The sequence below is a fragment of the Perognathus longimembris genome, chromosome 7, assembly GCF_023159225.1.
Source record: "Perognathus longimembris pacificus isolate PPM17 chromosome 7, ASM2315922v1, whole genome shotgun sequence".
In the NCBI taxonomy this organism is placed as follows: Eukaryota; Metazoa; Chordata; class Mammalia; order Rodentia; family Heteromyidae; genus Perognathus; species Perognathus longimembris.
In genome coordinates, this window is record NC_063167.1 from 1,247,063 (window position 1) to 1,259,755 (window position 12,693).

The window sequence follows — 12,693 nt, forward strand, 5'->3', positions numbered from 1 at the left end:
GGGCTTTGCCTGTGTGTGTGCACGCGTGTGTGTGTGTGTGTGATGGAGAATGGGGCTTTGCCTGTGTGTGTGTGGATGAGAACGGGGCTTTGCCTGTGTGTGTGTGTGGGTGAGAACGGGGCTTTGCCTGTGTGTGCACGCGTGTGTGTAAAGGAGAATGGGGCTTTGCCTGTGTGTGTGTATGGATGAGAACGGGGCTTTGCCTGTGTGTGTGTGTGCACGCGTGTGTGTGTGATGGAGAATGGGGCTTTGCCTGTGTGTGTGTGTGTATAATGAGAACGGGGCTTTGCCTGTGTGTGTGTGCACCCGTGTGTGTGATGGAGAATGGGGCTTTGCCTGTGTGTGTGCACGCGTGTGTGTAAAGGAGAATGGGGCTTTGCCTGTGTGTGTGTGTGATGAGAACGGGGCTTTGCCTGTGTGTGCGTGCGTGTGCACGCGCGTGTGTGTGGAGAACGGGCTGTGAGGGGTCCCGGGAGCCCTGTGGAGGTGGTGAGCGGGCAGCGCCACCTTCCCTTCTGCCCTCTGAGCCTTGCTGGCGCGGTGCCCCTGAGCCCTCCCCCCTCGAGCCCACAGTTCCCACCCCAGCAGCTGTGGCCGGCAGCGCCGGGCGGGCGGGCGGGCGGGCGGGCGGGGCTCCCGCGGGAGGGGCGGTCCCCGGGCGCGGTGGCTCCGGCCCGCCCCTCCCTCCCTCTGCCTTCCGGAGCGCGCGGAGCCGGGCAGATCTGGGCGGCCGGCTGACCGGGCTGCAGGCTTTGAACCGGCATGGGCTCTGTGTGCGGGGCGCTCTGGCTTCGGCTGGGACTGGGGGAGCACGGGGGGCCGGCGAGGGGCCCCAGCCACCGCGGCCCGTGCCGGTAACAGTGGGGCTTGAGCCTGCAGACCATGGAAGACCCCGGCCCCCCCGGTGGGCTCAGCCAAGACCAAGGTGAGGGGGAAGCGCGGGGCCTGGAGGGGGCTGGGGCCCCTGTGCCGGCACTGTGCAGCGATGGCCCCCGGCACTGGAGGAGAGCCTGGGTCCTCCCGTGGGGGCTCAGCGCACAGCCCCCACCCCGACCCCGTTCCCGCCTCCTGCTGCCCAGGCCCTGCCCGCTCTGCCCTCTGCCCAGCCCCTGCCCTCTGCCCAGGCCCTGCCCTCTGCCCTCTGCCCAGCCCCTGCCCCTGCCCCTGCCCTCTGCCCAGCCCCTGCCCTCTGCCCTCTGCCCAGCCCCTGCCCTCTGCCCTCTGCCCAGCCCCTGCCCTCTGCCCAGCCCCTGCCCGCTGCCCTCTGCCCAGTCCCTACCCTCTGCCCTCTGCCCAGCCCCTGCCCCTGCCCTCTGCCCAGCCCCTGTCCTCTGCCCTCTGCCCAGCCCCTGCCCTCTGCCCTCTGCCCAGCCCCCGTGCCCTGCCCAGCCCCGCCCTCTGCCCAGCCCCTGCCCCTGCCCTCTGCCCAGCCCCTGCCCTCTGCCCTCTGCCCAGCCCCCGTGCCCTGCCCAGCCCCGCCCTCTGCCCAGCCCCTGCCCTGCCCTCTGCCCAGCCCCTGCCCTCTGCCCAGGCCCTGCCCTCTGCCCAGCTCCCGCCCTCTGCCCTCTGCCCAGCCCCTGCCCTCTGCCCTCTGCCCAGCCCCTGCCCTCTGCCCTCTGCCCAGCCCCCGCCCTCTGCCCAGGCCCTGCCCTCAGCCCAGCCTCTGCCCTCTGCCCAGCCCCCGCCCTCTATCCTCTGCCCCAGCCCCTGCCCTCTGCCCCAGCCCCTGCCCTCTGCCCAGCCCCTGCCCTCTGGCTAGCCCCTGCCCTCTGCCCAGCCCCTGCCCTCTGCCCAGCCTCTGCCCTCTGCCCAGCCCCTGCCCTCTGCCCTCTGCCCAGCCCCCGCCCTCTGCCCAGGCCCTGCCCTCTGCCCAGGCCCTGCCCTCAGCCCAGCCTCTGCCCTCTGCCCAGCCCCCGCCCTCTATCCTCTGCCCCAGCCCCTGCCCTCTGCCCCAGCCCCTGCCCTCTGCCCAGCCCCTGCCCTCTGCCCAGCCCCTGCCCTCTGGCTAGCCCCTGCCCTCTGCCCAGCCCCTGCCCTCTGCCTAGCCTCTGCCCTCTGCCTAGCCTCTGCCCTGTCCTGCCCCCGCCCTCTGCTCTGTCGCTGTCAGTGCCGCAGGTAAAGTGTTCAGGGTTCTGGCGGGCAGCTGGGGGAAGGGCTCCAGCAGGGCAGCTGCCGTCCCCTGACCCCCGGCCCACCCCGGTGTCCCAGGGCTGCTGAGGGGCTTGGGCTGTGGCCGGTGAGAATCGGGCCCTCCTGGGCTCCAGGGAGCCTCTGCCGCGGTCAGCACCACGGACAGCAGCCCGGGCTCCGCCGGGCGGCCAGCGTGGCTCCGCGCTGCCCCACTTTCCCGCCCTGCGTCCTGGGCGCTCCCCTGGGCAGGCAGCGCGAGGGCTGCGAGGTGTGAGAACGGTTCTCAGAGCCGCCCGGAGGGGGCCCCCGGTGCTGCCGGGGACAGGACTTGGCCTTGGCCCCATCTCCTCCGGTGCTAGCTCCGGCCGGGGCCGCGCAGGCGGAGCGGAGGGACGGGAGGAAGGAGCTGGTGGGCAGCGGGCGGCCCCCTTCGGGTCGGGGGCTGGGCCTGAGCGTCAGCGCGCCCCTCTTGCTGCTCTGCGTGGCGCCTGGCGCTCTGGACGTGACCCGGCGTGCCCCCGGCGGGCACGGCACGCCCCTGGGAGAGGCTGCAGGTGCGGGGGGGGGGGGCTACGACCTCACACAGGGGCCCCGAGCCCCGAGGAGCAGGGGGGCCGAGTGGGGAGGTGTGGGCATTGAAGCCAGCGCGTCTGGCGTGCCGCGCCATGCCTGGCTGGGGCGGCCCTGGCGGGCGTCCGCCGCCGTCCTCCCATCCGTCCTCCCGTCCGTCCCCGCGGACTCGTCGCTTGTGAGCGAGGACGGGGTGGCTGGTGCACCGCGGCTCTCTGGGGCCCTCGTGGGGAGCCGTGGCCCGTTGCTGACCACAGCCCCGCTCGGGACGGCTGGGTGCCCTGCCTGGCCTGGTCCTGCCCGTCTGGTCCACGGAGGCTCCGTGGCGTCAGTGCCCCGGGCTGGCCGTGGGCTCAGGACACCTGCCTGCAGACACTGGGGGGCCGCTACTGCCCGGCTCCCCAGAGCCCCCGGGGCCCGAGGGGACTGGAAACCCGGGGGCAGGGGAGAGCCCTGGTCTTGGGATGGAGGGGGCCCGGGACACCCCGGTCTCCTCGGGGCGTGGGAGCCGCACTGCTGCAATGGCGGGTCCTTGCAGTGTCGGTGTGGAGCCGATGGAGGACGGAGCAGATGGACCGGCGTCCCGAGTCCAGCCCTCCATCTGCACCGCTGAGCCTCCCCAGCTCCTGGCACCTTCCCCAGCGTGCGCAGCGCCCCCTCCTGGGGCAGGTGCGAGATGCCAGGCCCCGCCTCTCGGAGGCCAGAGCCTGCTGCTTTGCTCTGAGAGGGCTGGGGGGGGGCGGGGGGGGAACAGCCATCGCACGAGCCTTCCGACTAGCCTGCGCGTGCGGGCTACGGGCTGGCTGGACAGACTTCCCGTGGAGGGGCAGGGGGTGGGCAGGCCGGGGCTGCGGGGCCTGGGTGGGAGGGGTCTTTGGTTCCTGGGAAGTCCCCCACCCGGGCAGCCCGGTGTGCAGAGGCCCCACCCCAGCCAGCTGAAGGGCCCCAGATGTGGCCAGAGGTGGAGAGGGAGAGAGCTTGGGCTCCTGTGGCTCCGGGAGGGGGCCAGGAGAGCACGGCCCTGACTCGGGTGTTCAGGCCGAGGCCCTGAGCAGCCGTGAGCTCCCTCTGAAGCTCGCCAAGACCCCGGTTCCCAGCCCTCCTGGGTGAGCCGGCCAGAGCCGGAGTTTGGCAGCCCAGGTCTCGGAGGAGCCCATACTCCCCGGGGTCAGCAGAGGCCTGTGGGCCAGCGCCAAGGAGGCCCCGGGGAAGAGCGGGGGCGGGGGCGGGGGGCGGGGGGCGGGGGCGGGGGCGGGCGCTGGCCGAGCCCAGGTCTGACCCATCAGGGCGAATGTCTGGACGGGCACCGGGGACTTGGCCGAGGAACTCTGGGAGGTCAGGGCTGGAAGGCCCGCTCCGTTTCCAGAACACCTGCCCTGGCACCTGCGCTGGGGCCGCAGGAGGCCCTGGGCTCTCTAGGAAACGGATCCCGAGCCTCAGAGTGGAGGAGTGGAGGGGCCCCGCCTTCCTCCGCCTCCGGTCTCCTCCCGGCTCTGCCCGCTCCACCCAGAGCTGCCTGGCCGTGCCAGCTGCTGCCCTCCCTGCCTGGCCCGAGCGCCTCTGCCTCCCGTGGGCTCTGCCCACTGCCCACTGCACCTGGGGGGGGGCAGGCAGGGTCGGTGGCTCTCTGGGACGTGGCCCCGACCCCCTAGCAGCTGCGGTCCTGGTATGGTGGCTCAGCAGCCGGGGCTGCCCAGTGCGGGCTGGACACGGCGCCCGGGAGCCCAGGAGCGGCAGGCCTGCCGGGCCGGGCCGGGCCGGAGGAAGGGGAGGCAGAACTGGAGGCAGGGATAGGAGCCCCGGGGACGCGGGACGAGGGGCCCTACCGGAGCAGGAAGCTGTGGCATGGGCTATGAATAGCCTCGCGTTCCTGGCAGGACTGCCCCCAGCTGAGCTGCCACGGGCCGTGGCCAGGAATGGGGGGGCAGGAAAGGGACCCCCACTGAGGTGGGACGTGGCTCCCGCACCCTCGGAGGCCCTGGCTGTGTGGGGCAGGGGGAGGGAGGCCTGGCCATGGGGCCTCCCAGGCCCTGGGGCGTTGAGGTGGCCTGGAAGGCCTGGGCGGGGGCCACCGCACAGGGGCCTCCCCGGGCAGTGGGCCTTACGATGTCCTGCCCTGCCGCCATGGCTGGCTGTGTGGAACGTTCCTGAAGTTCAGTGCCCCCCCCCCACGCCCCGGGCCGCCTGGGACCTGCTCCCTACAGGGCAGCCCCCCTCCCCCTCCCCCTCCCTCCAGATGGAGGGCTGGATCCTGGGGCCATGAGCACTGGCCCACCCTCCCCGGTGTGGGGGGCTCCGAGAGCGGGTGGGAGGCAGAGGTTCGGGGCCAGGGAGAGTGGAGGGCCCCGGGGAGTCTGTTCCCAGTGCGAGGGGCACGGGCGGGTGTGCAGAGCGAGGCCCCTCCCCACCGCCGGGCTGGGCGCTGTGTGTGTGTGGGGGGGGCCGTTCCTGCAGGACGCCGGGGCCCTGCGGCGGGGAGGGCGCTGCGGGAGGAAAAGGGCACGTCCGCCCCCGGGCCTGCGGATGGGGTGCACTCACCCCGGGGGGCAGGAGGCTCCCGCCAGGCCCCGGGCCCCTGGGGTCCCGCCGGGAGGACTGGAGGGAGCCGGCTCACACTCCCTGATAAAGTAAAAATAGTTGGGGAGGAGGCGCCCAGACGTGTGGGGGGCGCGCTGCTTCTCTCAGACGTTTAAATAATCTCGGCCATATGTGTGTGGGCCGGTCCTCCCTCCCTCCCTGCCTCCCTCCCTCCTCCCTCCCCCGAGGCACTGGGCCAGGGGCTGCTCTGGTCCCTGGGAGGGCCGCGGGCCGGGGCGGGGGAGCCCCTCCTGCCTCTCCTCCCCCCGCACTGTCCCAGTGCCCCCCATGCTGGGCTGGCCTGCGGGAGACGGGAGCTTGGGAACCTTGGGGCTTCTGAGGAAGGGCTGGGGGGCTCTGTCCCCCCATTTCCGTGCTGCTGGCCCCTGTATGTGGGGTGGACCTAGGGGGGCCTCCTGAGGAGGTCCTCTAGGAGAGGTAGAAAGGCAGAGGAAGAGGCCCGGCTGGGGGAGAAGGACGGCAGAAAGGGGGCTGGTTGTCTGGGCAGGGGTTGTGCTGCCCCGGGACGGGGAGAGGGGGCGGGGGAGGGAGGGAGGTTATGTCCAAGCCCAGCCCTGTCGCAGGTGCATGGAGGACAGTGGGGAGGGTGTGCTGCTGTGTGTGTGTGCACGTGTGTGTGTGCGTGTGTGCATGTGTGCGCGTGTGTGAGGCCCCGTCCCGTGAGTGTCTGTTCTGTGTGTGAGGAGGGTGTGCTGCCGTGTGTGTGTGCACGTGTGTGTGTGCGTGTGTGCACGTGTGCGCGTGTGTGTGAGGCCCCGTCCCGTGAGTGTCTGTTCCGTGTGTGAGGAGGGTGTGCTGCCGTGTGTGCGCGTGTGTGTGTGTGTGTGTGCGTGTGCGTGTGTGTGTGTGCACGTGTGTGTGTGTGCGTGGCCCCATCCCATGAGTGTCTGTTCCGTGTGTGAGGAGGGTGTGCTGCCGTGTGTGTGTGCACGTGTGCGTGTGTGCGTGTGTGCACGTGTGTGTGCGTGTGCGTGGCCCCATCCCATGAGTGTCTGTTCCGTGTGTGAGGAGGGTGTGCCGCCGTGTGTGCGTGCGCGTGTGTGTGCGTGCGCGTGTGTGTCTGTTCCGTGTGCGAGGAGGGTGTGCCGCACCCGCCTGTGTCCCGGTGCCCGTGGGGGGTGATTTGTGGGGTTTGATTTCCCAGCTCTCCCCGGGCGAGGCGGGGCAGCCGAGCCTCCTGCTGCCCCAGGGTGGGGACAAGATCCGACCGCCCCTGCCCTCCGGAGCCCTGCAGGGGCTCGGGCCCCGCGCTGCAGAGGAGGGGGGAGGGGGTCCTGTCTCCCCGGGGGCCAGTGGGCACAGGGGTGCCGGGGTCATCCTGCTCGCCCGTGGGGGTCACGTGGGGCCCTCCCTGGACCCCCGACAGCTGCACGGCATCTCCACCCCACCGTCTCTCTGTCCTGAGCACCGGGAGGATGGACGGGCTTCCCGGAGCCCGCGGAGGCCGCGTCGCTGTGCCCTGCGGCTCCGGGGCAGGCCGAGCGCCGGCACCGGCTCCGCCTGCGCGTCTGTCCTCACCTGCGCCCTCCAGCCGGTGCTGGCTGCAGGCCCGGCCACGAGGGACAGAGGGGAGGGCGAGCCCTGGCCTGCTGCCCTCCAGAGGCCTCGGGGGGTCCTGGGGGGCAGTGGGGAGACAGGAGCTGGGTCACCAGCAGTGAACGCGCTGCCTCTCCTTGGCCTGCGCTGCCCGCCCGCGGCCCCGGCCTGGGGTTGGGGTGAGCTGGGACCAGCTGCCGTCTCTCCTCCCGCACCTCACCCCTGCAGGGCGCCTGAGCCAGGGAGGCTGCAGTGTGGACCCGGGCTGCCCCCAGGCAGAGCCCAGCGCCCGAAACCTCAGGACCCAGCCTGCGCCCTGGCCTCCCCCGTGGGCCGCTGGGGCCCAGCCCGGGACAGGCCCAGAGCACGGAGGAGTCAGGGCTGAGGCTCAGCCCGGGACAGGCCCAGAGCACGGAGGAGTCGGGGCGGCTGGGGCCCAGCCCGGGACAGGCCCAGAGCACGGAGGAGTCGGGGATGCTGGGGCCCAGCCCGGGACAGGCCCAGAGCACGGAGGAGTCGGGGCTGGGGCCCAGCCCGGGACAGGCCCAGAGCACGGAGGAGTCGGGGCTGGGGCCCAGCCCGGGACAGGCCCAGAGCACGGAGGAGTCAGGGCTGGGGCCCAGCTCAGGACAGGCCCAGAGCACGGAGGAGTCGGGGCGGCTGGGGCCCAGCCCGGGACAGGCCCAGAGCACGGAGGAGTCGGGGATGCTGGGGCCCAGCCCGGGACAGGCCCAGAGCACGGAGGAGTCAGGGCTGGGGCCCAGCTCAGGACAGGCCCAGAGCACGGAGGAGTCGGGGCTGGGGCCCAGCTCAGGACAGGCCCAGAGCACGGAGGAGTCAGGGCTGGGGCCCAGCTCAGGACAGGCCCAGAGCACGGAGGAGTCGGGGCTGGGGCCCAGCTCAGGACAGGCCCAGAGCACGGAGGAGTCGGGGATGCTGGGGCCCAGCCCGGGACAGGCCCAGAGCACGGAGGAGTCGGGGATGCTGGGGCCCAGCCCGGGACAGGCCCAGAGCACGGAGGAGTCGGGGCTGGGGCCCAGCCCGGGACAGGCCCAGAGCACGGAGGAGTCGGGGCTGGGGCCCAGCTCGGGACAGGCCCAGAGCACGGAGGAGTCAGGGCTGGGGCCCAGCTCAGGACAGGCCCAGAGCACGGAGGAGTCGGGGATGCTGGGGCCCAGCTCAGGACAGGCCCAGAGCACGGAGGAGTCGGGGATGCTGGGGCCCAGCTCAGGACAGGCCCAGAGCACGGAGGAGTCGGGGCTGGGGCCCAGCCCGGGACAGGCCCAGAGCACGGAGGAGTCGGGGCGGCTGGGGCCCAGCCCGGGACAGGCCCAGAGCACGGAGGAGTCGGGGCTGGGGCCCAGCCCGGGACAGGCCCAGAGCACGGAGGAGTCGGGGCAGAGCGGTGTCCTGGGGGTGGGGGGAGGCCGAGGCCCTCGGTGACCTGGTTTTGGAGGCTGGCCACCGGGCCTGCAGAAACTGCCCAGGTCTGCCATTGGGAAGCCCGGCGGTGGACGTCTCAGCCTCACCCGGACCCCGCCTGGGAGGTGGGGTGGCCCGGTGTGGATGTGGGGCCGTGGCGCTTACTGAAAGGGACAGGAAGGAGCCTGGGGCCCTCGGGCTTGGCTCCACGCCCGGAGCTGGGTGAGAGGGCGGAGCCGGGCTGCCCGGCTCGGAGCTGCGAGTTCACGTTGGGGGCTGCGCGCTGGCGCTGGGTTCGAGCCCGCGTGGCCGTGGACTGGCTGGGCCCTCCGGCTCTGTCGGTCCCTTGTTCCGCCGCACGGAGGGGCCTCACCACCACCCAGAGCTGGCTGTTCCGGGTCCCCTGCCTGGGCCTGGCTCCCTCAGCCTGAAGTTGCGCTGCCAGAGGCCCGCGAGGGTCACCTTGGTCCCCAGGAGGTGGCGGGGGGGGGGGGGGGGTTGCCGGCAGAGCTCCGTGTCAGGAGGATTAGCTGGGCCTCCTCCCGCCCGGTCGCGGAGGATTATGGCCGGGGCCCCTGAGGAGGGGCTGGGGAGTCTGGGGCGCAGGGGCTCAGGCTCTGCTTGGCGGGACGGGCACGGGGCCCCTGCGATCTGGGCCCCCGCCGTCCCTGGTCTGTCACCAACCCCCCCCCGCCCGGAGTGGAAGGCCAGCCAGGGGCATGACGAGGAGGAGGAGGGGGCGTGACTGACCGGTCCTGGGGAGCTTTGGGTCCAGGGGCACCCCAGATTGGGCGAGGCCGGGCGGGGTGGAGAGGTGTGCCTGGAGAGCTTCGTCTCGTACGTGGGGGAGGGGCACGGACGTGGCCGGCTCGGCGGGGGGAGGCCGGAGGGAGTGTGGGCGGCCCGTGCTCCCCATCCTTGCCTAGCCTGGGGTCCCTGGGGGCCCCGGGTCTCGGGGGGGGCGGTGTTTCCCGTCTCTCCGCCCTGGCTCTGGCTCCGCTGCTTCCTGAGAGCCCGGGGCTTCCCATCCACAAGCAGCCGCGCTGCCAGGGGCCCTCGTGGCCGCCCTGAAGATTCTCAGGACTCAGTCCTTCCTGTCCCGGCCGCTAATGGCTCCCTAATCCAATCTGAGGCAGAAAGGGCAGGATGCCTCCGACCTCAAGCGAGCAAACGAGGCAGAGCCGCTGGCCAAGGCTCCTAATTGGGTTCTGCATTTGGCTTTGAGTTGATTACGTCGGATCTGGGCTGGCAGGTCCTGGTTCTCTGGGGTCAGACTTCCTATGGCGGAGGACATGGAAACAGCCGGGGCCAACCGACCGGGCTGGGCAGGAGGCGCCAGGGGTCCTGGTTGCAGTGGGCTGTGGGTGTCGTGGGGTCCCAGGGCGTTCTTGCCCCTGACCAGACCGCCCGTCCTGTCGTGGGGCCTGGCCTGGGAAGGCAGCCGGGAGGCCGCGGGCGACAGTGGAGGGGTGTCACGGTTCCTTCTCCTTTCCACCGAGGGCCACCGGAGTGCCCAGTGCTCCTCAGGTGCTCCACTGTGGCTGGGTGCTCTCCACCGGGCCTCAGTGCCAGTTGCCAGGTAGGTGGGCTGATCCTTTCTGAGCCAAGCCCCCCCCTTGACAAGTGGCTGTTGTGAGGGGCAGCCTGCCTGGGCACCTCGGCCTGGGCACCTCGGCCTGGGCACCTCGGCCTGGGCATCTCGGCCTGGGCATCTCGGCCTGGGCATCTTGGCCTGGGCACCTCAGCCTGGGCACCTCGGCCTGGGCATCTCAGCCTGGGCACCTCGGCCTGGGCATCTCGGCCTGGGCATCTCGGCCTGGGCATCTCAGCCTGGGCATCTCAGCCCTGGGCATCTCATCCCTGGGCATCTCGGCCTGGGCACCTCAGCCTGGGCATCTCATCCCTGGACACCTCGGCCTGGGCATCTGAGCCTGGGCATCTCAGCCCTGGGCATCTCAGCCTGGGCACTGCAGCCTTGGGCACTGCAGCCCTGGGCATCTCGGCCTGGGCACTGCAGCCTTGGGCACTGCAGCCTTGGGCATCTCGGCCTGGGCACTGCAGCCTTGGGCACCTCAGCCTTGGGCACTGCAGCCTTGGGCACTGCAGCCTTGGGCATGGGCGCGGCAGTGCATGTGGTCTGGGTGACGGGCCATCGCGCTCCCGGCCTGGTGAGTGGAGCGGCAGGTCAGCCTGGGTGGCTGGGCGTTGAGGTGAGGCTGCCCATCCCAGGGCCGAGAGCAGGACTCCAGACAGGAAGGGCCGAAGGCCCAGGGCCCCCATGCCGGCCTGTGCCAAGAATGGAGGTGGAAAGTGCTCCCCGATGCCCTGGTCCAGCTCCCCGGGGCTGGAAGGGGCTGGGCCGCAGGCTGGGCCCTGCCCCCCGGGGGGAGGGCGGGGACAGTGCGCGGCTGCCGATCCCCACGGGACTGGGTAGCCTGAGATGTGGGAGCGCGGGAGGGAGGGCAGCTCCGGGCACGCGGCGGGGCAGGGTGTGAGGAGACGCCCCTGCCCGGGCCTGGTAATGCCTTCTGGGGTTGCAGCCGTGTCTTTGGGTCCCAGGGGAGTCCCCACGTGTCCTGCGGCCATTGCTCAGCCTGTCCCGTGCAGCGGAGAGCGCCCTGGCCTCAATCCTCCGGCCAGCTGGGCTGCTGGCTTAGCGTGGGGACTGGCTGGAGGGCGGGCAGTGTGCGGCTGGGCCCCTCCCCAGCCCCTGCTCTTCCTGTTCTCCCTGGGGGGGGGGTAGAGGGGAGGGGGGGAGGGGGGCGGCGGACCAGGACTGGTGTGCTAGTCAGGCCAATGTCAGGGGTCTGAGGGCAGCTCTGGGGGGGGGGGTCTGAGGGCAGTTCTGGGGGGGGGCAGGGGAATTGGGGGGCTCTGCAGAGGAGGAGGAGGAGGAAGAGGAGGCTGGGTAGAGGAAGGGAGCCCCAAGGAGCCCGTGCACCTGGCACTGCCTCGCCTGACCTGCACTGAGGCCCCTCTGGCCCCTGAGTGGCCTCTGCCACCACGGCAGGCCTGGGCTCCGGCCGTCAACCCCAGCCGGCCATGGGCAGGGGCCTGCATGGCAGAGGGCCCCTTTGGGTTGGAGAGCATGGTGGTGTGCCCTCGGTGGCCGCTCAGCCTACTGGGTGAGAGGGGGCAGAAGAGAGGCCCCGGCAGAGAACTGGCCAAGCCCCAGGGACACGGGGCCATCCAGGAACCTGGGCAGGCTAGGGGCTGGAGGCGCTGCAGGCCTGGGCTCCACCTGGGCCCCGCACCAGCTGCGAGCCTCCCACCCCTTGCATCTCCCCTGGGGGCCACCAGGGCCCAGGAACACTGACCGCTTTCCCTCCTCCCCAAGGAGCCCCCCCCCCAAGCCGCTGGGAGCCGAGCCCCAGGTGGGGAAGGGGCACGGCGGGGCTGGAACCCCGTTTGGATCACTGGGACGGTGGGCACAGGGGGACCCTAAGCTCTCACTGAGGGTGCCTGGCACTTGGGGGGTCAGCAGCTTCCTCTGCCCGGCTGGGGTGGGCTGTGTGCTGGGAGGGGACGCGCGGCCCCTGGAGGTGGGTGGAGGGGAAGAGGACAGTGGGCGGGGGGGGGGGGGGGACGGTCCCGTGTGTGCCCTGGGCAGGCCTGGGCGGGGCTGTCTGCTTGCTCGCTTCTGCTCTTACTGGCAATGGGGGCCTCGTCCAGCGTCACCTTCCTGTGCGGGCCTCCGCGGCCTGTCCCTGGTTCCCTGTCCCCAGCCCGCTGTACCGGTGACCCACGCGTGCCTTTGAGAGCCCAGCCCCCTCAGGCGTGGGGTTCCCTTCTGCCCCGTCAGAGGTATCTTCCTTCCAGAAGTCTCCCTGGGCTGGTGCTGCCGGGTGGCCCTCGTGCTGTCGGTTGTTCTGAGCCGCAGCTGGGGCGGCCGGCGGGGCGGGGGTGGGGGGGGACTGAGCCGCCCCTCGGCCAGGCCAGCCGGCCCTGACCTGAACTCCACCGAGCCTGCGGCCTCCTCCTCTGGGACCCGGGGCAGGAAGCCGAGAGGACGGAGGAAGGCGGGGGTCTGGGAAGGGGAGTGGGCCGCGGCCCAGCCTCTCAGCCCTCTGCAGGGCCTCCTTCGTGGTGTGGGGGCGAGAACGGACTGGCGTGGGGCTGGCCCGGCTGCTGGGGGGAGGGGGCCCCTCCCGAGGGCCCCACACGGAGGCAGAGCGCCGCTCGGAAGCGGGACTGGGACTCAGAGTGGCGCATGGCCGGTGCCGACGGCCAGGCGGGGCACGGGGAAGGGCTCGGCCCACCCTGTGCCCATCAGGGGGCCTCTGCACAGTGCCCCCCAAGAGCCTGCCTGGCCCCACGCCTCTGTGGCTTTGAATCGGTGGCCGGTCCGGCTGCCGGGCCCTCCAGGCCCGCGGGGTTACCGGGGCCGCGGCGGTGGCGGGCTGGACGGGGCGGGGCGGGGCGTACGCGGGGGACCCG

The 12,693-nt window shown here is 72.3% G+C and overlaps 1 protein-coding gene across 1 annotated transcript; it reads right to left on the bottom strand.

Annotated features, from left to right (window-relative positions):
• Positions 1–2,280: 2,280 nt before the first annotated feature.
• LOC125354426 (collagen alpha-1(III) chain-like) lies at positions 2,281–12,468 on the bottom strand. Its single transcript, XM_048350000.1, has 10 exons — positions 12,418–12,468; positions 12,207–12,283; positions 11,218–11,374; positions 10,407–10,542; positions 8,364–8,694; positions 6,817–8,244; positions 6,473–6,698; positions 3,727–3,879; positions 2,713–3,429; positions 2,281–2,607 (listed from the first exon to the last, which is right to left on the bottom strand). The coding sequence occupies exons 1-10, from the start codon at positions 12,466–12,468 to the stop codon at positions 2,281–2,283; spliced, it is 3,603 nt and encodes a 1,200-aa protein (XP_048205957.1).
• Between the last annotated feature and the right edge of the window lie 225 nt (positions 12,469–12,693).